At 38.2% G+C, this 23,947-nt stretch overlaps 1 protein-coding gene across 1 annotated transcript; it reads right to left on the bottom strand.

Moving 5' to 3' along the window:
• METTL11B (methyltransferase like 11B) lies at positions 1-20,078 on the bottom strand. The gene is made up of 4 exons (XM_011979964.1): positions 19,864-20,078; positions 6,495-6,670; positions 1,046-1,295; positions 1-305 (listed from the first exon to the last, which is right to left on the bottom strand). The coding sequence occupies exons 1-4, from the start codon at positions 20,015-20,017 to the stop codon at positions 34-36; spliced, it is 852 nt and encodes a 283-aa protein (XP_011835354.1). The 5' UTR covers positions 20,018-20,078; the 3' UTR covers positions 1-33.
• Positions 20,079-23,947: the final 3,869 nt, after the last annotated feature.

The following is a 23,947-nucleotide window of genomic DNA, read 5'->3' as shown; positions in this document are numbered from 1 at the left end:
TGCCCAGTCCGGGCGTTCATTCCCACTGCTTTTTCAGGAGTGTCTGTCGCTGTGCAGTGCGAACATCCACACGGGGATGCACTGCTCTGGGAAGCAGTCCTGCTTCTCTTGGCCCAGCACCACCAGCCCACTCTTCCTTATGAGGCTCCGGAGGATGTCCATGTCCCGAGTCACACTGCTGTCAGAGAGATCGAGGATACAGCCCTCCCGGGCCACATTGTCCTTCAATATGATGACGCCATTTTCTTTCAGGCCATCTCGGCACCGGGAAAGAAATGCAAGAAGGTCCTTATCAGTCAGGTGCCCTACAAGGGGGACCAAGTGGATGGGGGAACAGGATGATATGGTAGGGAGGATGGAAGGTGAGTAGGGGAGAACACGGCTGAGAATCAGGAGACCATTTGTTCACTCATTCATGAATTATTTAATAGCCTCGTTTAGTTACAGGAGGCTTTGAAAATTTAGATAAGGGGACACATATCCTCTTAGAGAAGACTCTGTCCCCTGTCTGTAAAATATATTATCCTACCTAGCCTGTCAACCTCATAGGCATGAGATAAATTATTGTCTACCCCCACGAGTCCCTCCCTGTCCCCTGAAGAACCCCTCTATTACTATATCTTTGTGTCACACACACACGCACCCCAAAATCGAATTCACTGCTGTCTCATTTCCTGGGGATTTAAATCTAAGAATGTCTAGTTCTGCCAATAAATGGGGATTAATCTTTTTGACTGCACTTTTGAAAATTTTTCAAGTATTTAGATTTCTTCAAGGATTTAGGTTGGTCCAAAGGCACTTGCTCCATTTAGGTTGGTTCGAGAACCAACGTAAATCCTCAAAGAAATGTAAATTTATTGTACAGAAAATGTCAAGGGAGAAATCTGGAAGATCAGAGTTTTGTGGGAGTTCACATGACACCTAAGGGAGCTAACTGCTCGAAGTACTACAGCTAACTCTTCCCTGGTGCCCTCATTAGCCCCAAGCACCGTCTTCTCTGGCTGAAAAGGGGAGAATAGCAGAGCCAAAGTCATGCAGGACTAACCAGAGACCCACTGAATCCAGATGACATCATATCTCCTGAACGGGGGTGTGAATTCCTGCAGACTGTAGCAGTGGTAGCTTTCTACTTTGTCACCTTTGACCTGCAGGTAGTTCTGGGCTTCAAGGAGAAAGGATTCCATCATATCCACCAGCTCCACACTGTTGAAAACAGGCAATAAGACGTGTTTGCTGACCCTTCCTATCCCGGAGCCGCAGTCCAAGGCACAGTCTGTTCCAGCTCTCCCAGGCCCCTGCGGAAAAGCACCTTGATATTTCAAGTACAGAGACCCATCCTTGAAAATTGCACACCCTAGTTACCTCTTTAAATCAACTTTATTAGGTAAATTTTATGCAATAAAATGTATCATTTCTTGTATACAATTTGATGATTTTGGACAAATGTATATAGTCATGCACCTACCACCACAATCAAGATATACATTCAATTATCTTTTTTAAAAAATCTAAATATTTCTAGTCCTGCTTTCTTTATCCAAATAAAGAATTATAAATGAGATTTTTAAAAAATAGTATCTTAGGTTTACACACTTGGTAATTTTCTCCAAAAAAAAATGATCCATTGCTAGCCCTATGAAGATTAAACATTAATGACTAAATTTGAGACAAATCCACAGGTAAATGGTTCTACACTATAGATTATTGCCGTGTAAGCAAAAAAGAACCAAATAGTGAGAACCTTCCTGAGTTTTAAAATTAAAGACTCATTCAATGGAAACATTTCAGTTTGGAATAGTTGAATTTTATCTTTTCTAGGCAAATTTTGAAGGCTCTGAATTATCTACTCCTCTTGGATGGATGGTAAGTTTGGGAACCTGAGCTGAACAATGCTAACTTTTCCATTCCTGGCCAGGATTTTATTTCAAATACAGCCCTGATGGCACACAGCAAGTTCACATGGATAAAAGATAGTTTCGGCAAAGTTTCCTTGTGTCTTTTAATGCTAAACGTTGTTTTCTGGGTTTTTTTGGTACCAGAAACTACATGATTTATTTGGCATAAAAATTCTAAAAACGGTCTTTTTAAGTACATCTGTGCATTAAATTAGCTGGGAGTGAGGGGATGGGAAGATGGTGGAGGTAGGCAGAAATCAGCCAATGCAAACTTTCTCAAACTTGCTTCCATAAAACTTAAAAAACGTTTCTGATTTATGAAGATTCAGCTGGTCTAAATTATTTGGACATAATTGGGATGGCTGCTGAAGCAGTTTTGTACTAGAAATTACAGTAACAAGATACTTGAAGTTGCCAATCAAGATGTTAAGGGAAAAGCCTACTCTTGATTTCTCAGGAACTAAGAATAAAAAAAAAAAAATTGGCTAAGGATCAAAGGTGAAATACAAACAGAGGGAAACATCAGAAAACCAGCTTTCTAGTCCACCCAAATGGCCTTCGTTATGCTAGAAAAGTACAATGAAGAACAAAAAGTGAAGGAACTGTAACTTCTTTTAAAATGGAATGATAATAGCCACAATTATTATTTATACATAGCAAGCTCTTAGCTATAATAATTATAATAAGAAAACTCCACAATATAGATTATTATCCTCATTTTGGAGATAAGAAAATTCCGATTTCTAATGTTTCATAACTAATGTCAGAATTAGAATTAGAACAGGAACTGTCTGAATCCAAAGCCAGTTCTACATCAGAGATGTCACCTCAAGTGATAACTCTGATTCTCTTGGTAATATCTGTCTAATGCTATGTTACAAAGAATTACAAGGCTTCATTTAGACAGTAGAAAAGAGATCTATGATAGATTAGTGATGTCTGCCTCAAGCATGAGAAGGGGAAGTGGTAGTATACTGCCATATGTTTGCCATTTTTACTTATACTGTGCCACATGTCACATTCAAATATAATTTAGACTAAGCTAATTCAGAAAAAGGCCTAAGTATGAATGCTGTGAAAGAAGCATCTTCTAAGTAAATTCATAACAAAAAGATGGGCAGTAGATGGAGAAATTATGTCATTATTAGAAATGACTTTACTAAAAATGTGTATGCTCAATAAGAGATTCTCATTTCAAATTTTTCTTATTATTACTTGGCCTTAAAAGCCTCTATTGGTCATGTTGCTCTCATTAGTGTAGAAAGCGGTTTTAGAAGTAGAATCCTGGAACAACAAAGCACCCTGAACTTTATTGGACACCATGGCTGCCTGAAACTGTGATTGTATTGAAATCTGATGCCCTTGAATGCATATGACTAGAACTACATGCAATGTATGATTTCAAAACAAGACAGTCTTTTTTTTTTTTTTTTTTTTTTTTTTGAGATGGAGTCTCACTCTGTCACCCAGCCTGGAGTGTAGTGGCGGGATCTCAGCTCACTGCAACCTCCACCTCCCGGGTTCAAGTGATTCTTCTGCCTCAGTATCCCGAGTAGCTCAGATTACAGGTGTGTGCTAGCTATTACACCCCACTAATCTTTGTATATTTTAGCAGAAATGGGGTTTTACCATGTTGGCCAGGCTGGTCTGGAACTCCTGGCCTCGGGTGATCCACCCACCTCGGCCTCCCAAAGTGATGGGATTACAGACGTGAGCCCATTTCGTTGTTTTCATTTTCATTTATTATGCCATGTTTATATTTATGAATCCATATAAACTAGTAAAACATTATTAGGAATTTCAGTTTAGTTTTGATTCTGCCTATGTATTTTGTTTTGAAGAACATTATTTTAGGTTTATCCAGTGGAGCTAAAAAACTAAAATGAAAGGACCTCATGTCACTATAAAAACTATAAAATATAACAAGTTAGTAGTCCCAGATTTTTTAGCTATCCAATCTCTGAGAAATGTCAAAAAATAAATACTATCAAATAAATACTGATGACTTTTTATGAATTACTACTTTTGCCCATAGAAAGCTAAAACAGGAAAGTTATCAACTATGGCATTGACATCATCTTGATGTCATTTGTTTATTTGCTAAAGTAAATACATTTGCAACTAGTTTAAACACCTTTTCCCACTGTCTCATGTCATTAAGTGCTGAAAGGAAAGCAAAACTTTAAACAATCTTCTTTTTGCAGTTGACGCGAGAATAAGTCATGTCAGATACTTGTATTCCCTAACTCTTTGTATCTTGACCTGAATACTAATCTAGTAGATTAGAGTATGAAGGTCAAAGTACCAAAATATCAGTCCTTAAAAAGGACTGTGTTTGTGCTTAGAAGTCACAGTTTTACAATGAGCCTTGTCTACTAAAAAGGACTCCTTATATTTGTTTCAAAGGAGCAGGCTGCCTCTCTTCCAACATAAATATGCTAGCACAAGGCTGTTTCCTTTCCCAGGTCTGTGGGCGTGCTTGTGGGCTCTGTCTGACCAGCATCCCTGTGGTAGCTTGGCATTCCACACGGAGTGACAAGACAGCTGAATTACTAACTAAGCTTCTGAAATGCTTTGGGATCAAAGTCAGCCTCACCACAAGGAAAGCAGGAGGGATTGCTTTCAGCCAGGCCGGAGGAGAGTCGAGGTCTATGGTCCACCAAAAAAGTAAATATATAAATAAATAAAGCAGGGATTTTTCAGTTTCATGAGACAAATGGAAAAAATATGTCATGGTTAACAGCAGTGAGTTTGGTGTCAGGCAGACCTGGCTGGGCTTAATTCCCCATTCTGTCTCTTACCAGCTGTGTAATCTTGACAACTTATTTAACCTCTTCAAGCCTCAGTTTCCACAACTATAAAAACAGAACTAATAATAGCACTTACTCCAAGAATTCGCATGAGGAGTAAATGAGACAACGCTTCTAAAGTGCTTAGCAGATTGACTCTCTCAGAACCAGCATTCAGTGAAGCCAGTCAGCAACACTGATTTAGAAATACTCCAAGTTAACCTAACCTGTAAATATCCACGGTCTTCATCCCTAGACTCTCTAGTCTTTTGTGGCTGAAGCTAATGTCCAGACACTTTGGCCCCAGTAAATATATCATCTTGATCACATTTTTATCCACTGTCAGGCTCTGGACTCACACACTGGGTGCTCCAGGGAGACTGGATTTGAAGTGAGCCTGACCTCAACACTAGAGATATTAATGTTTTGCTACTAAATTGGTTGATGGCCTAATGTTTATATTTCCTTTATCAGAATAAAATGGGCACCAAATCTCAAACCAATGACTTTGTAATGTGTTGGAACAAAACCTGTTACCAATTAGAACTTTGCATCTTCGATAGAACTAACAGCAGCTTTATCTTGAGGGTTAAGTCTTTTCTGCTGTTGTTTTGTTCTGTTTTGTTAGTTTGTTTGTTTGTTTGAGATGGAGTCTTGCTCTGCCACCCATGCTAGAATGCAGTGGCACGATCTCAGCTCACTGCAACCTCCGCCTCCCGGGTTCAAGCGATTCTTCTGCCTCAGCCTCCCGAACAGTTGGGACTACAGGCGTGCAATGCCATGCCTGGCTAATTTTTGTATTTTTAGTAGAGACGGGGTTTCACCATATTGGCCAGGCTGGTCTCGAACTCTGACTTCGTGATTCACCCACCTTGGCCTCACAAAGTGCTAGGATTACAGGTGTGAGCCACCACACCCAGCCTTTCTTGGGAGTTAAGTCTTTTCTAGCAACTAAATGAAGTTCCTTAAAATAGAATGAATACATTATATGAAAGCCTGTTATTAGTAGTGATAGTGATAAATTAGCTTGATTGGGTACTAATTTTGTGCACTAAAGCAGGTACCTGACATGTATTATTTCATTTGATCTCCACATTATCCTGTGAAGTAGCTTCTATTTTCATGCCCTAGTCACAAGAGAGAAAACTGACACTTGGTACATTTAAGTAACAAGCTCAAAGTTGCTTATACATTAAGCAGAAGAACCGCAATAGCCTTAAAGCCCAAAATTTTGACCCCTGCAATATACTGCCTGTATTCATATGACTTGACAGTAAGGAAGTAGGGGTTGACTCAATGCAGGACTACAAAAGGATAACATTCTTTCAAGGTAAAATCAAAACTATGTATAAAATAGTATAAAAGGATTCTACTTTCATTGTTTTTAAACTGAGCATATAATTTCCTTCCAACATCTCATTTTTATTACAGGGAGTCAATAAGTCAACCCAAGATCCCAAAGGACATGATCTCTCATCAATCATTTGGGTATGAAATGTTTATGAGACTCTAAAAGAGATGTCTTCTTCATTCCCAAATTTTATATCAACACTGCTAATTCACCTTCCTCTGGAGCATGTAAGATTAGTTGGTGATAGGAGAGTGAAATGCCAAGTGGGATAAACCAGTGTTACTATATTTATCATATCATAAATGGTTCATCCTTTCTGAACATCTTAAAACAGGCTTGCAGGCAGAACTCTTGGCTGGGTCATATGGCTTAGTCATGACTTAAGTAACAACACAGAGGCATGCGAGCTCAGTGTTTGCAATGACTGCCTTCTCATCAAGCTGCAGTTGAATAACTCACCCCAATAAATTTCCTAAGAAATTTCCGAGAGGCCTGGATGTCTGGACCGGACAGTTCAATGAAATTTCCCATCATACCCTCTTCTGTGGCTGGTACTTCCTGGTAGAAAAGTTTTGCTCTGGCATAGAACTGCATCTCACCATTGATGACTTGGCTCGTTAAAGCGTACAATTTCACTGCAAATGAAACATTATTAATAGTTATTAATATTTATAAGAAAAAAAGCTCAGCTTTATGTGTTGCATTTCCTTTTAAAAGCCTGTGAATCTGTGCTGTGGAGAAAAGAGCACTAGTTTGAAGTCAAAAGGTTTGGGTTTGAGTTTTGGCTCTGTGACTTACATGCTATGTAATGCTGGGAAAACGTCTTAACTCCTCTGATCTTCAGAGATCGCATCTATGGATTACAATCGTGGCATTTTCATGACTTAATAACTCTATAGTTGAATAAACCCATAGCTATATCAGTGTATTAAAATTTTTAACAGTGTTAGCTACAATAATGTAAAGAATGTCATCATTTTGTGGTGAGTTTTATCCCTGAGTTCCAAATGTTTTCTGAGAATTTTCTCATTAAGCTTATAATAAAGTTTAATGAAAAAATTACTTTACTTCTAATCGTAAGGTAGGGGTAACTGTTTTATATCTTTTTCAAACAATACATATCCAAATATGTCTTCATACCAGTATTACAGAAATGTGCCTGAACTCTACATTGTGAAAACAAAACAATAAAAGAGACATAATATTTATTGTGCAGCCATTCTGTCCCAGGTATTGTGCCAGGCACATTCACATACACTTTGTCATTTTATTACTTTCAAAAATGTGTAAGAAAAATATGTGTTCCAACTTCTGAGGAATAAATGAGACTACACATAAGTGTGTTTTGCAAACCAAAATTCACCCATGCAGATATAAAATATTTTCATCATAAGACATTCATAATAAAATGATAGACAGTAGATTAAAGGATGGAACTTCTGGTTCAAGATTGTAGGCTGAGTACATACATTTGTCTTCTCTCCCTCCCAGTATTCCCTGAGAACTATCTTAAAACACTAAACCCATAATAGTAAGGAAAATGAGAGGGTATCACTGATGGATTCATGATTACAATAAATTTCTGGACAATAAAAAGCAGATGGAACAAAGCAAAAGAATTTGCAGGCCAAAATATTTGCAAGAGGAAATTACATTCCAGACTTAGAATCAACAGGAAGGCAAGTGTAAGAATGAGAATGGAAGTCAAAAAAACAAAAACGAAACAAACAAAAAAACAACATAAATCAAAACTCTGTCTAGAGAACAAACAGGTAAGAGGACAAGTGCACCCTCCTAAAAGCAGCAGAAAGCACAGCTGTAATCCTAGAAAGAGAAAATGTGTCTGTTGTCTTTTAAAAGAATAAGTAGATCAATTGCCTAGGAAGAGCTAGACCAGTTAGCATTAAAATGTTAGAATACTAATCATTTTCACATATAGAAGACTCCAAGTGCTGTCACTTACACCCATTCATCAGAATCTGGTAAAATCTACCTGCACATGTAGGGCTTCTTGTCTATTTAGGGGACAAGTACAAAACAAAGGAAACCTTATCCATTGCCTAGAATTATTTACCTTGTTTTTTATTCTTAAATGTGGATAAATGATCTCCAAACACATGAGAGTAAAGTAGCAGCCTGAAAAACAAAGAGTGAGATAAATAGTCAGAATTGACCTCAAAGAAAACAAAAATAATTCAGGAAATGGATGAGAATTTAAGCCAAAACAAAACAAAAAACTCATATATCTTTGAAGACATATGAGAATAGGCACATCCATAAATTAAAGATAAGATTCCAAGAAAATTATAATTAAAAGAGCAGTAAAGAATTATTAGAAATTAAAGTTTCGATAACCAAAAACTTTAAGATATAAAGTTGGGTAAATTTCCAGAACATAAAACAAAAAGATAGATATGCAAAACAGAAATAAGAAGACTAGACTTATATAAGCAATTCAGAAGGCACAACATCAAGCTAATTAGAATTCCAGAAAACTAATAAAATGAAGGGAAGAAAATTATTAAAGAAAGTAATAGAAGAAAATTCCCTGGTGCTGAAAGAGATTGTAAGATCCAACAAAGTGCTGAGGTGCATAGATTTTTTTTAAAGCCACGTTTAAGCACATCTTTAAGAGATTTCAAAACAGAAAGAGTAGTAAGAAGATCTAAAAGTCATTTAGAGGAGGAAGAGTGGCTGACCTTCAAATAGGGTTGCAACATTTAGGGGAAAAAAAATACACAACACACAGATTTGAACTTCAGACAAATAATGAATAATTTATTGGTTTGAGTATGCCTGAAATATTGCACATTCCAGGGTAAACACTTACACTAAAAATTATTTGGTGATTATGTTAAAATTAAACTTAGCTGGCATCATGTATTTTATTTGGCAACTCTACGTTCGAAAGACTAGAATCAGGCTTATATCACAGATCTCATCAGAAACACTAGAAAACAATGGCACAGTGCCACCAATATTCTGAGATCAAATTTTTGGAAACTAAACTTAATACCCAGTCAAATTGTCAAAGAATATTTACCTCCTATAGATTCATTCTTCAGAAGTTTCTTGAAGCTATATTCCAGCCCAATGAGGGTTACAATCAAGAGAAGATGCATGATGAAAGATGATGTAATTAACCAGGAATCCAATGAAAAGGAATCCCAAAATGACACATATGTATCAGATCTGGAAAGAAATCAGTTTATATTACAAGACAAAACATAGACTTCAAAAATAATATCTTTAAGTAGAATAAGCTAGATCCAAGGCAACAGAGTAGGCAAGAAGCAAGGAGATATTAGAAATATTCTAAGGAAGACATATTTTTAATCTAAACCACCAAAAATAAAAAATTGAAAGCTCCAAGAAAAATATACAATGGTTCAAAAATGTTATGATCAGGGCATGAAGCAAGCCAAAATATGGCATAAATTTGGGTAGAAGAAATCAAAGAGAAAAATACCTATTTCACTTTAAGAATATTTTTCTTCAGATAACCCCAGGACTGAGATGTTGGATGGTGTTCAGAATTGAACAATTACATAGTTCCAAATTTTGATTCTAAAAGTTAAAAATCCAAAAAATACCACTGTGACTGTGTTCCATCTTTGGAGTTGCATCAGCATTTTCCAACTTGGAGACACTGGAGCCAATGTTTGTACCCTGAATCACCATGAATTTGCTGAAAGGGATAACAAGAACAAGAATCAGTTTCCATGTAATACATCATTTTCTGGAGGCCACCAATTTTATTTATATCCTCCATACGTATTAACTATTATACATAGATTGTTATTTTAAAATTCAAATGTTTTAAAAGTTTAAATAAATACATAGAAGCTTTTTTTTTGCTATTTTATACACAAATTAGCTACTGATTGAGAAACTACAACATTAAAAGAATGGTCCTTATGTTCAAAAACATTGAGAACCATGGACCTACACCAATCTCCCTTCCCTAGCACTTGGTAAAGTGTTGTGTACACAGCAAGTGACTTAATAAGTGCTTATAAATTCAACAGAGATGACAAAAATCAGGCATCACCAATAATATGACTGTTCCAAATTCTTCTGGATGTCTCAGAAAATCAGCCTAGGAACTCACAGCTCACAGAGGCTGCCCAGGGTTGGATGCTGCTCTGGGATCATTGGCAAGCCATAGCCCAGGGCTCTCTTGATCCAACCAAAGCAGCAAAGCAGCCACACTCATCATCACCTGCTTAAGTCAACTGGTTTGTGCAGTCTATTAAAATCCTTAATCTAGAAATAGGAATGGTCCATTATGCCAGCAACATTTAGACCACAAGTGAATGCCAATCTCAGCAGGCGTCAGACTCAATAGGTGGGCTTTTATGGTTATGGACTTGAGTTCTCATTTTCACCTAATTGACAGCAGCATTTCACTAAAAAAAAGATAAATGAGGTGTCATGTTCGGCCCCAGGTTCTCCCCTCCTGAAAGCTTCTGCAGTTGTGCATATTGACTTAGATAAGTCAATCAGTCATCAGCACATGTCTTTTTACTATACAAATATATATACTGGCTAATTAAAGAATTACAATGTCTCTGTGAAACCTGGGGTAGTTCAAGACAAAAACTAGACACTGTTTGTTTTTTATTTAATGTAGTATTTATTTATTTCTTGACCTACATTATGAGTTGAATTCCCAAGGAGCTTCCACTATTTACTTGTGGTGAAAAGAAAAATAGAGTACGAGTTTGTTTACTCTGAAGGAGAATAAAAATGAAATTTCTAGGAAAGGTTAATATCCAGGAGAGTTATATTGAAAGACAATTCATTCATGATTCAGTTATTAAGCCCCAATACAACATTCAGGAAATAAACATAAAGCTCAATCTCTCTCATGGAGATTACACCCTAGCATGGAGGAGTTAAGTCACATGGCTGCATGCCCAAAGAATACTACCAAAAAATGCCTTGGGCATGCAGCAGATGCCTGCAAGTAGCAGCAAGAAGACTCCATAAGACTTTAACCATGAAGAATACTTTTTATTTGGGTTATCAAAAAATGAGCAGGAAAGAAATGTCACATGGCATGAATTATCTGGATAAAACTCAGAATTTTCAAATGCCTCCTTGAGAAAATCTTTTGCAGGTAGCAAAAGAATTTTGTGTCTTAAGGTCTCATCTTCTGACTCTAAGATGCAAAGAAGTAAGTTTACCTTGAGGCAATGTGCCATTTGATGACTTTTGCTGTCTTTCAATATAAAAATTGGGAGAAAAACAAAATAGTCACTCAAAATCTTAATCTAGACATGAAAGGAAATATTGATCCAGTATCAGAGATAGGGACAACAAGTCAAGACAATACTATCCAAGTTGGCAATAAAATGAAGACTTTCTGACAAACAAGAAATTTTGTTGATAACTAAGTGCTTATCTGTGCTGAGTATCCTCTTTTCTTTCTTTTTTTAAGTGGTTGAATATAGCTATTTTAAAATACCTCTCTATTCCAGCTATTAGACCTGTTTGTCAATTTAAACATGATCTAAAATTCTTCAGAAGATTTGTAAGCTAGGTTTAGACAGTAATTTTGAAATGATTTGAGTCTGGTAATATTTGATCAAGTTAGACCTTTGCCACAGAAAGAAAAAAAAAGAAGCCCAATTAGGAGATGCCCCTGTGAAAGGTAAGACCTTCCATAAAAGAGATTTGCAGGTGAGTACTTCTCAGTTTAGCCATTAAAGAAGTAATGGTAAAACAGGAAAAAAGGAAGGAAGAGAGGAGGGAAGGGAGGGAAGGAAGAAAGAAAAGGAAAAAGAGAGAGGAAGGAAAAAGTTGGAGTAAGACATCCCTGGATTTGTTTGCCAGCTCTGACGCAAATTAGTTTTATGACCTTGAATAGGTTACATAACTCATGTTAGCCTCAGCTTCTTCCTCTATAAAGAGGTAATGATACCTGCGTTAGGCTGTTCTTGTGTTGCTCTAAAGAAACACCTGAGACTGAGTAATTTATAAAGAAAAGAGGTGTTTGACTTATAGTTCTGCCGACTATACAAGAAGCATGGCGCTGGCATCTGCTAAGCTTCTGAGGAGGTCTTAGGGAGTTTCTACTCATGGCAGAAAGTGAAGCCAGAGCAGGCATGTCACATGGCAGAGCAGGAGCAAGGGGAGAGGTGGGGTGTCACACACTTTTAAACAACCAGATCTCATAAGAACTCACAAAGAGGACAGCACCAAGCCATGAGGGACCTGTCTCTATGACCCAAACACCTCCCACCAGGCCCCATTTCTAACATTGGGGATTTTAACATGAGATTTGGATGGGACAAATATCTAAACCATATTATTCTGCCCCGGACCTCTAAATCTCTTGTCCTTGTCACATTTCAAATTCCCTTCTCAATAGTCCCCCAAAGTCTTAACTCATTCCAGCATTAACTCAAAAGTCCCAAGTCTCAAGTCACAAATCTCATCTGGAGATGAGTTCCTCCACCTACAACCCCATAAAATCAAAACAAGTTATTTACTTCCATGATACAATGGGGATACAGGTATTAGGAAAACATTCCCATTCCAAAAGGGAGAAATAGGCCAAAGGAAAGGGGTTACAGGTCCCTCACAAGTTTGAACCCCAGCCAGCAGGACAGTCATTAAATCTTAAAGCTCCAAAATAATCCTTGAGTCCATGCCCCGCATTTTGGGCACACTGATGTGAGGTGTGGGCTCCCAAGGTCTTGGGCAGCTCCCCTCCTGGGCTGGACCATACTGAGGTTGTAAGCTGCAGGTGGGTCTGCCATTCTCAGGTCTGGAGGCAGTTGGCCCCCTTCTGATAGCTCCAGTAGGCAGTGCCCCCAGTGGGGACTCTGTGTGGGACTTCTAACTCCACATTTCTCCTCCACACTAGTAAAGGTCATCTCGGTGTGGGGGCTCCACCTTTGCAACAGGCTTCTGCTTGGGTGCCCAGGACTGCCCATACATCCTCTGAAATCTAGAGGCTTGGCAGCCTCCACCACTCTTGCACTGTGTGTACCCACAGGCTTAACACCATGTGGAAGCCAACAAGGCTTACAACTTCTGCCCTTCAGAGCAGATGCCTGAGCTGTCCCTGGGTCCCTTTGAGCCACAGCTGGAGCTGGAGTGGGACATGGAGAACAGTGCCCTGAGGCTACACAGGGTAGCAGGGCCCTGGGCCTGGTCCCCTGAAACCAGTTTTCCTATACTACTGGGTCTGTGATGGGAGGGGCCGTCTCTTAGATCTCTGAAATGCCTTGCAGACCTCTTCCTCATCATCTTGGCTGTTAGCACCTGGCTCACTTTTAGTCATGCAAATCTCTCTAGCAAGTGGTTGTTCCACAACCTGCTTGAATTCTTACTCTGAAAAAGTTTTCTTTCCACATGGCTAGGCTGCAGATTTTCAGCTTTTATGCTGTGCTTCCCCTTTAAATATAACTTCCATCTTTAAGTCATTTGTTTGCTTCCAAATCTTGGTTAGGCTGTTAGAAGCAATCAGGCCACATCTTGTATGTTTTGCTGTTTAGAAATTTATTCCGCCAGATATGCTAAGTCATCACTCTTAAGTTCAATCTTCCAGAGATCCCTAGGACATGGATACAATGCAACTTAGCTCTTTGCTAAAGCATAAAAAGGGTAACCTTTGCTCCACTTCCCAATAAGTTTCTTATTTCCATCTGAGATCTCAGCAACCTGGTCGCACTGTCCATATCACTATTAGCATTTTGGTCATAGTGATTTAACAACTCTAAGAAGTTCCAGAATTTTCCTCATCATCTTGTCTTCTGAGCCCTCCAAATTCTTCCAACCTCTTCCCATTACCCAGTTCCAAAGTCACTTCCACATTTTCAAGTATCAGAAGCTTCCACATGTCAGGCATTTCAGGAGCACATTTAAAAAAAATATTTGTGTAGGTCTCTCTTCTACACTAAACTCTTCAGGATAAGGCTATATCTTATTTTTTTATAACCCTAGCACTTAACATTATGCTAACTTCTTGATGGGCCTTCTTTGAATGTTCGTTGAATAAAAGCTAGCTTTTTGTTCTTTGAATAATATATGGGTTCAGCAAAGAGCTGAATGGTGATAGGGATTAACAGACATAAGCACACATAAGTCATACCTTTGGTATCATTTATGAAATACCTGTCCTTCCAATTAGGCATACTCAAATAATTAAAAAATAGTAACTATAATTGATCAAACATGTTTATATGTAATACATATGCAAAACATTTATATCGAACTGAATATGTAAGATAAACATTATATATCCATTTTACAAAAGAAGAAACCAAGGCATTAAGAGATTAAGTTGCTCAAGATTAAGTAGCTAGAGAGTGATATAGCTGGAACTTGAACCTATGTCTATTTAAATAGAAAACCTATAGATCATCCCTCTCATACTCTGTACCTAAAAATATATTGCTAAATAAAAAGGAAAATTATATTTTCTTCATTGCTTGAAAGAAAAAAATGGTGTTACAGCATTTGTATTGCACAGGTAGTGATAAACATTTGAAAATGTATCATTGTACATTGCTGAGTTGTGCAGCAATGCCTATCACAGGAATGAAATAAATTTTTAAAATACCAATAGCTGTGTGGTGAGTTTTATTCTGGAAGTTCCAAGTGCTTTTTAAGAGATGTTGTTATTAACTCTAGCTTTTAATTTTGATGGCAAAGGTGTAGCTAAACAATCTATGTCTTTGCCATCAAAGTTAAAAGCCAGAGTTAATTTCCTCCTCAGAGACTGATTCTTCTGAAAGCGATCAATGCAAGAGAGGATACCTCCTATATGCCAGGCATTATGCTGAGTACTTTCATGTCACCTCTTCACTTTATCTCTTTTAACTGTCACAATGATTCTATAAGACTAGAATTATAATCATCATTTTAGAGATGAGTAAGAGAATCTGGGAGACTTGGTAACTTAATATCATATAGAAAAGAAATGTCATAACCAGGTCCTGGCATGTGCCTATTCAAATGCAAAGCTTCTGGTCTTTCTGTTAAACCACACAGAACCATTGTTCTACACATGAAGTTGGGCTAAGCCTTTAACAATGTCTAGGAGTAATAGACTTTTGCTCAATAATATAATTAATGAGTGTCCATTGACTTCTACATGTTCAAAAATGTGGATAGCACTAGAAGAATCATTGAGTGTGAAGTTATTCCTCAATAATTGTTACTAAACGTGGAGATGTTATCCCAGCAGCTCCAGTGGAACCCTTTGAGCACTGGCATACACATTGGAGATTTCCACTGACTTGTTTTCCTGTTCTGTTTCCTATTTGTTCATGGATAGACACTTTTGGAAAACTTGTTCACACCAAGCTTCTAACAGAACTTTGGTTGGTGTACCTAGATTATTTAAACCTACTCACTGACCTGCCTACCTTGATTATCTTAACAGGAAGCCAAAGTTCTTCATAGGCTGTTTGTTCTGTATTCCTGTTAAATCATAAAATATGGTAAAACTTATATTGCCCCATGAGTTAAGTTTTCATTTACATTGTATTATGTATTGTTTTAAGAAAGATCATGGAGTTAGATCACCTGGGTTCTAATCCTGCTACTCCACTCACCACCATAAGATCTTTGGCAAGTTACTTAACTCGTCTGGGTATCAGTTCCTCAAATATCATATGGCGAAAATAACAGCACACCTAATAGAGATGTTATGAAAATGAACTGAGATAATTATATGCAAAACATGGAGAACAATGATAGGCTTGTTCTCACTTCTTCCTGAAGATCCGTTATGTTCAACAGCATAGCTGAGCCTTCCATTGGAGATTTTTACTACGTATGTCTTTGCTATTCCATGAATCTCTGAAGCTTGCCAGGGATGTTTCAGCAAATTTCCCCATGACTGAATGTCACCACATAGTGTGCTGGAGTGAGACTGGCTTTCTAATCTAGGCAGTTGGAAGGAGAAAGGAAGGAAAGAAGGAATCAAAGAGTCTGGTTAGCCACCGTTCTTTCCATATAATTACCCCAAACAACAAACTCTCTGTGCAGACCCTACAGGAGAAGTTCCCTAGCCTTTTTGAAAGAAGGGCTTTATTTTCATTTCTATGAAGTCTTGAAATTATCAAGAGTAGAGGAAGCTGACTGTAAAACACCTCAGCGGAGCTGGAGAGGAAGCATCTCTTCTGGCTAAGTTTTATTTCCAAACTGAAAAACATAATTAATACTCACTGCAGCCTGAAAACTCTCATATTTTGAATTGTTTATTGTCTTTGGTAATGCCTGTTCTAGAGAAAGCTACATGGTGACTTTAAAAGAGGCCTGGCTCAGAGGAAGGAAATAAAGAAACTAATATTTACTGAGGAGGACTATTTCACATATATACCAACATTTCATCCTTCAATCAACTCTGCTATAGTTTTAAGAAAAATTATACTCAGAGGCTTTAGTAACTCGCAGAGGTTAGTTTTCTAGTAGTAGCAGTGCAAACATTTGAACTCAGAACTTTGCTGATCCGCAATTAATTATTAGAGGCCATTTAATTCATTTAACAAATACTTTTTGAGTTTTTCTGATGTGCCGGGAACCATGGTAAATGCTAAGTAGATACAGAAGAGGAAGAAAAAGGCAAGTCTCCACTCTCATGGGAATGAGAGTCCAACAGGGGAACTAATACACGCAACTGCATTCCATAAATATAAGTTATAACCTCCTGGGACAAAAACCAAAGTTTAAATGAGTGAATCAAGGATTAAGGGAAACCTTCTAATTGAATAAAAGTCACACTGGCAGATAAGACTACGTGCAGATTCCTTTCTGAACATTCGGCTTCTCCCATTAGAGGAAAAAGCCACAAAAAATCTGAGTATTCACAGAACTGGTAGCCTGATTTCACTGTACCCTTAGTTTAAAGGGATTAACACAGTTATTTGTAGATTTGCACCCATTGTCACATTATAAAATCCTGAAGAAGAGTGGAAACTGTCTTATTAATATTTGAATCCTTTCTAATGCACAGTACTTTGACAATAATGAAATTCCATAAGTGTCTCTTACATTAAATATGACTGAATTGATCAGAAATAAGAATTGTCTGGTATTTTAATCTCCAAAATAAAATATTTTTCCCTGTGGCAGGAACATTTGCTAGTGAACAAATATACATGTGCTCTCTTCATATTGCCCAGCATTCTTGAAGTTCTGGACAATGAATTCTAAACAGATGTAATCGATGTCCTTTGGGGCTGAAGTATTTAAGAGCTAGTAGACAAAACTTTGGCTGCTCTGTTTGCTTGCCTGGTGACTAGTGATGTTCCAGCTGGCAAAGCCTCTATCATCCTGGATCCCTGATTGCCTGTGTGGAATATAGCCTCCCCTCCACCTCCAATAATGCACGTTGAAAATGATGTAGCAAGAGAAAAGAATATTTTTTATGTGTTCAGCTATCAAGATTGCAGAGTTAATTTGTTATTGCAGCATATCCCAGTCCATATTGACTAATGTAACCCTCGATTTCTATCTTCAAAGAGGTACTGTGGATGAGGCTAGTTCTGTGACTCTCAGTTGAAACTAATGTCCAGGTCAAATCATCAGGTCAGAGAAAATAAGCAATGCCCATTTATGGAAAGTTGCAAATAAGTAAAATGAAGGCAATGTTGGCTTGGAATAGACTAATGGTTTTCAAACTGTGTTTATGGAACCCCACAGGTATTATAGAAGAGTCTCAGGACGGGCGGATCACGAGGTCAGGAGATTGAGACAGTCCTGGCTAACACGGTGACACCCTGTCTCTACTAAAAATATGAAAAATTAGCCAGGCATGGTAGCGGTCGCCAGTAGTCCCAGCTACTCGGGAGGCTGAGGCAGAAGAATGGCGTGAACCCAGGAGGTAGAGCTTTCAGTGAGCTGAGATGGCACCACTGCATTCCAGCCTGGGTGACAGAGCGAGACTCCGTCTCCAGAAAAAAAAAAAAAAAAAAGTGCCTCCAGAGACAGTGGTAAGTCTGAGTCTAAGAGACTAGACCAAGGAAAGGGTCTTGACCCCAATCCTTTGCAGAAAAGTTTCACTTTTTCCTGTATTTTACACTGGGCATCCATGGAATATTTTGTCAAAAACTTTGCCTTTTGATAATAATGTTTTTTTAAAAGGTTGAAAATAATTGGTAAACCATTAGCATATTTACAAAGGAGAAAAACACAAAATCACAATGATTTTATTGGACAATAAAAGGGATTGAGATCAAATATAAATTATTGTCCACTTGTGCCAAATTAATTTTCATCTGCTTTTCAGAAGAGACTATTGTATTCTACTTTTTCATTCATCTTCAGCTGCTTTCAAAGGTGACTTCTTTTTCTCTCTAGTAAATATTTGTAAAGTTTGGCGGTCATCTGCCTGTTAGTGGCTCTCTTCTCAGCTGTAGTAATTGATACCTTTCTCCAGTCTAATAAAACCAAGGCTACAAAGCTACTCTTATTGAGGTATGGCCTGAAGAGTGTCTCCAGAAAAGCAATGCTCTGCAGTATATGAAGTGGCTAGAACATCATCACCTTCCACTTAAACTGCTCTATTATTTTTTCCTTTTGGATATAGATGAGATGTATTATATGTCCTAAAAGAATTACTCATGGGCAGTGTGATCTACCAAAAAAAGCTCTGGACTTTGGTCTTTGCTTTGATATTACTCTATCTAGATTAAATATCACCATCTCTGAATTTTATTTCCCTCCTTTGAAAAAGTAAAATGAAAGGAAGAAGGAGGGAAGGTAGGTAGAAAAAAATAATGATAACCTACCCCATCTATTCCATAGTGTGACTATGAGAATCAAATAAAGTCATAGATGATAAAAAGTTTTAGAAAGAAGTTATATAAATATGAAATGAAGGTATTTGTATGTTTAGAATTAAAGATCCCTCATAAATAGGTTTTGGCAGGCTGCTAACATTCAGTTGCTTGAATGCAATACAAAGAATTATGTAGCTGCTTCCACAGCTGGAAACCCTGACCACCTCAAGTGCACAATGGGGCTTTCAGACGACCTTAAGAAAACAGACTAGGCTGATACACAGCCTTCTTGCTTTCACTGGGGGAAAATATAAATCAAAGGGAGGAGGGTACTTTACTCTAATGGTAAGTTATTTCCTCTTCAGTGCTGTTTAGGGTACCCTTAAGTAACTACTTTCACAGAGGCTGAAAAAAGTAGAGTAGGCAAACCACATAAGCTTTTTATTGCTCTGTTGTCCAAGTCTCTGAAAACTAGAGGAAATAACAAAAATGGAGACAGACTACTGATTTCTTAATATTCAAAAACCAAGCTAAAATCTGCTTTTTTAAGGCTCTCTGACTATTCTTGTGATTCAAGAAGACCAGAGAGGATTATAAGTGTGTACACAAGCACACACACATGAACATACATACATACCCCAAGCACATTTTTACCTATTATGTCTTTCTTTTTAACTCTTACTCAGTGTGTTAATGCATTAGTACTCTCATCTTTGAATTATCAAATTTGCCCAATTACAATTTTTTGTAAATATTAAACATGTCTGAGTTTCTACAAGCCTGATACTCAGGCAACAGACACCCAGAGAAGCAAATCACAATGCCTGAGGGTGCATGGAAATCCCAAAATAAAGTCCTGACTCTATTTTAGGCACTTAATCTTTGTATTCTCCATAAAAGAATTCCATTGAAACATTTCAGCCCAATGACATTGGTTGTGGAGTTTTTGTTTGTTTGTTTGTTTGTTTGTTTGTTTTTTATCTAAAAAGTATCCTTGTTTTAAATTCTCTTCTAGAAGCCCCATGACCTCATGCAATCCCTTCAGTCATTTCTTGTTTCTTATCTAGTAGCTCTGACTCACTTACCCAGGGGAATTTTTTCCAGCAGGTAGAGATAGCTCTGAAAGAAGTCATTGCGAATGGCTTTGTGAAGGATAAAAGACATGCTATGTCGACAGAGTTCATCGTCGGTCTTCTGCCAGCGGGATCTAAAGGCAAAATGGGCACCCAGGTGGGCCATGATGAAGGGAGATAATAATGATTCCTACAGAGAAAGGAAGCTTGCCTTGCTGTTTCTTTGAATTAGCCTTCTCTTTCTAAACGAACTTGAGACTGTCATTTTAAACCAGTCCCCTGTCCATCTATATCAGGACAGGCTGTCATGGGGTGTAGGAAGGAGGGGCAGCACACAGTGGGAGGGGACGGCAGGCTTTTGGCACATCCCCCCTGTCTGATTGCTTGGGTGACACCACTCCAAACAAGCAGGTGCTAAGTAAGGATGAAAACTGGCTGAGAGAGATCCTGCTACATCCAGGAAAAAGTACGCCTCTCTCCTTTAGCCGCTACTTCAAACAGGCAAGAGCACAGCCTGCTAACACCCTGAATATTTGCCTTAATTTGATTTCTAAATTGGAATAGCCTAATTTCCATTTCAAAGAGTTGTGAATATTTTGCAGGAGATCTTGTTACCTGATTTGCATCACTCCTCCTAGAAAATTGAATCCTCAAATTACAAGGACCCTTCAAAGTCATCTTAGCCACCCATGCTTCTTTCATCTGTACAATTTCTCCCACAAAAGTTCATAGAAATGTGTATGTGTTTCCTATTTTGAAGGATCTTCAAGAGATGCAATTATTTGAAAGCTTGTTTTGATGTTGAATATCTTTCTCTGTCAGCAAACTCTTCCATCTAGCTTGCTGTAAACAACAGCTATTCATGTAAGCCTGTTTCTTCCTCTCTGCCTACTATGAATATGATTTTCCTCTTAAGTACATTTGTTTTCTGTCCTGGGTATCTTTCGATTGTCCCTCCAAATCCACTCTCCACTCTTCACACATTACTATGTGTTCCCCAGGAGGCTGACCTATATCAGTGAACTCCTTTGACTTCTGGCTTCTAGTTGGCTTTAGCCAATGGATAGTGCCAGGAGGAGACTGGAGGAAAGTGAGGTCAAGGTATTTATTCCCTTGGCACCTTCTCTATGGAAATGCCATGAGCTGACCATATCCTTTAACAAAAGGTCATACATCTGACAGGGGTCTTCTCATACAAATATCCTCTCCTAGTTCTGTTTATTTCTCCTTCACCTGACTGCTCGAGGCCCAGGGGGAGTGATGCACCAGGTGACAAGCCCGATTCCTTATAATTTTCCTATACTTGCCCACCTATTTGTAAATAGTCCCTTTATTAAACCAGTTCAAATTCTCAATTTGTGAATTCCATCTGTTCCCTACAGGGACCATGACTACTGTTTTCCTCCCCTTATGTTCCTAACAGGAAAATGTGTAAGATCTCAATACACTATTGGCCCTATGCCATGTGCACCCACAGACCCCCTGCCCATACATATACCCATGCTAATATACACAAAGGCACACATTATGGTAGGCAGCTTCTAATGTGACCCCTGTCTTAGTTCAGACTGCTGTAACATACTACCACAGACTATGTGGCTTAAACAACAAACATTTATTTCTCACAGTTCTGGAAACTGTGAAGTCAAAGATCAAGGTGCTGGCAGATCCCCTCTCTAGTGAGGGCCTTCTGTCTGGTTTGCAGATTGCCCTCTTCTCATTGTGTGCTCACATGGCAGAGAGTGAAATCAAGCTCTTGTGTCTTTTCTCATAAGGGCACTAATCCCCTTCATAAGGATTCCACCCTCATGACCTAATTATCTCCCAAAGGCCCCCATCTCCAAATCTCAACACATTAGGGCTCAGAATTTCAACATAAAAATTGTGAGGGAACACAAACATTCAGTCCGCAGCAGTCCATAAGAATACCCACCTTCTTTCTGCCTGGTATTCACCTCTTCCTGTAATCCTCTTTCTTTGAGTATAGGCTGGACTTAAGGACTCACCACTAAAGAATAAAATATGGTGAAAGTGATGAGATGTCAATTCTAAGAAGGGGGTGTTAAAAGATTTTCTTAGGTGTCTTCTTTCTCTCGCTTGCTTGTTTGCCATGCGGGAAGACTACTGCCTGTTGTGAGTGGTCATGTGGAGAGGCCCGCATGTCAAGGAGCTGAAGTCCTAGGTCAAACAACCCAGAAGACACTGAAATCCACTAACAACCGTGTGAGTGAGCTTGGAAGCAAATCCTTCCTCAGTTAACGGTTTGGCTGCAACTTGATGAAAGACCCTAAGTCAGTTATGTCATACCCAGGTTACTAATTCACAGAAATGTGTTTATTATTTTAAGCAACTGAATTTGGGGATTATTTGTTACAATGCCATGAGATATAATGAATTCATACATTGTCCATGAATTTTTTTTTTTTTTTTTTTGAGACAGGGTCTCGCTCTGTCACCCAGGCTGGAGTGCAGGGGTGTGATCATGGCTCACTGCAGCCTCAGTCTCCCAAGGCTCAAGCAATCCTCCCATCTCATTCTCCAGAGTAGCTAGGACAATGGGCATGCATTAGCACATCTGGATTTTTTTCTTTTATTCTTTTTTTTTTTTTTTTTTGTAGAGACAGGGTCTTCTCATGTTGTCCAGGCTTGTCTCAAACCCCTAGCCTCAAGCAATCTTCCCGTCTCAGTCTTCCAAAGTGCTGGGATTACAGGCATGAGCCACTAAACCCGGCCAGAATTTTTTGAAGATACAGAATGTAGTCATAATCTTTTTTTAAGTCTTATTTGTGTGTCAATCTTTTACTGAGAGAGGAAGTAAGGATTCCATTTATTTGACTCTGATTATTTTCCCTCATCTTCTTGTGCTTCTGTTTTGCCATTTTCTTCCTCCCCAGGTAAAGGGACAGCCATTCAATTTTAGTGGAATTGTCTCCATCCCTGGCTTCAGTAATTGCCCAAATTGCAGTTCAAGTTATCCATTTTGCCCCGTCACAGTTTGTGGTACACAGATGGGTACATCATCCATGCCTGAGCCAGTCAGTGCATAATGTTACCCTGGTTCCAGTTTTCCTTTGGGAGTGGGCACATTATCTAAGTCTGTTATTGTTAATGCCAGCTTGAGTTGGGTTTTCTGTACTAGCAACATGGAGTTTTGTCTAATACAAATACCATCCTAAATCATTTTTACTCAATGACTTTTCATGAAGATAGAGTAGATGACATCAAAGAGACCAAAGAAACTTCTAGTGAAATTATTTCATGGTATTAAGAAGGAAGGGTCTTGCCTGGAATTAAGCAGATATGAATGAGTTAGGAATTCATTGCCACCACTTGTATATGGGGTTACCTCAACTAACTGATTTCTTAGTCTCTCTGAGCCTCACTTTCATCCCCTTTAATATAAAAATGATAATAGTATATGCCTTCCTTGGTTATTGTGAGGATGAGATGAAATAATCCATGTAAAATACCACAGTGCCTAATACACAGTACATGTTCAGTTATTATCATCAGTTAGCTATTATCATCTTAATCCTTTGGAGTAAGCTAATGTAAGTTATAGGTCCTCAAAATACATGATGTCTATCTGATTCTTCTTGTGTTATATTCAAGCACTTCTAACACATGTCCAGATTATTTGTACTTAATGCATTTAAGAATTGAAAAGAAATCCAAATGAAATGTGCTGTTAGAGTTCATTCATCTGTCCTTTGGAATTTTCTGTTGCTGTAGTAAAAGAAATTAAGTAAAAGAAGAAAAACATGAAGGGATTCTCTTTTGTTACTTATATTGTCAGTGTGTTTAACGGAAGGTGGGTTCTTAACCCCATCTCAGTGATCTTTTGATGACCCCTCCTATGCTGAAAAGATCAGGGTGTTTGGGGCTGGGAGAGAGACTGGCAATCACTGGCTCAAGGCACTCAGCATTGCTTATTTGGCAATTGATATTAGCAAGTTTCTCAGTTTTTACAGAACTGATTTTCTTCCACTATAAAATGAACATTAATTATTTATGTTTGAATGAGGATTATTAAGTGTTCTAAGATTCTGTATTTCATACCCATAATTCTTCAGTGGGGTGAAAGACTGATTGGTTT

The sequence above is a fragment of the Mandrillus leucophaeus genome, unplaced genomic scaffold (genome assembly GCF_000951045.1).
Source record: "Mandrillus leucophaeus isolate KB7577 unplaced genomic scaffold, Mleu.le_1.0 Scaffold207, whole genome shotgun sequence".
Classification (NCBI taxonomy): Eukaryota; Metazoa; Chordata; class Mammalia; order Primates; family Cercopithecidae; genus Mandrillus; species Mandrillus leucophaeus.
The sequence above is the reverse complement of the archived record's forward strand: the minus strand, read 5'-3'. Positions and strand labels throughout refer to the sequence as shown.

Bases quoted from the DNA above. Each gene is read 5' to 3' on its own strand.
- METTL11B (XM_011979964.1), bottom strand. From the start codon at position 20,017: ATGGCCCACCTGGGTGCCCATTTTGCCTTTAGATCCCGCTGGCAGAAG. The intron at 6,671-19,863 runs GTAAGTGAGTCA...TTTCATTTGCAG, and splicing joins GCTGGAAAAAATTCCCCTGG to TGAAATTGTACGCTTTAACG. The intron at 1,296-6,494 runs GTGAGTTATTCA...GCTTTTCCGCAG, and splicing joins TTCTTAGGAAATTTATTGGG to GGGCCTGGGAGAGCTGGAAC.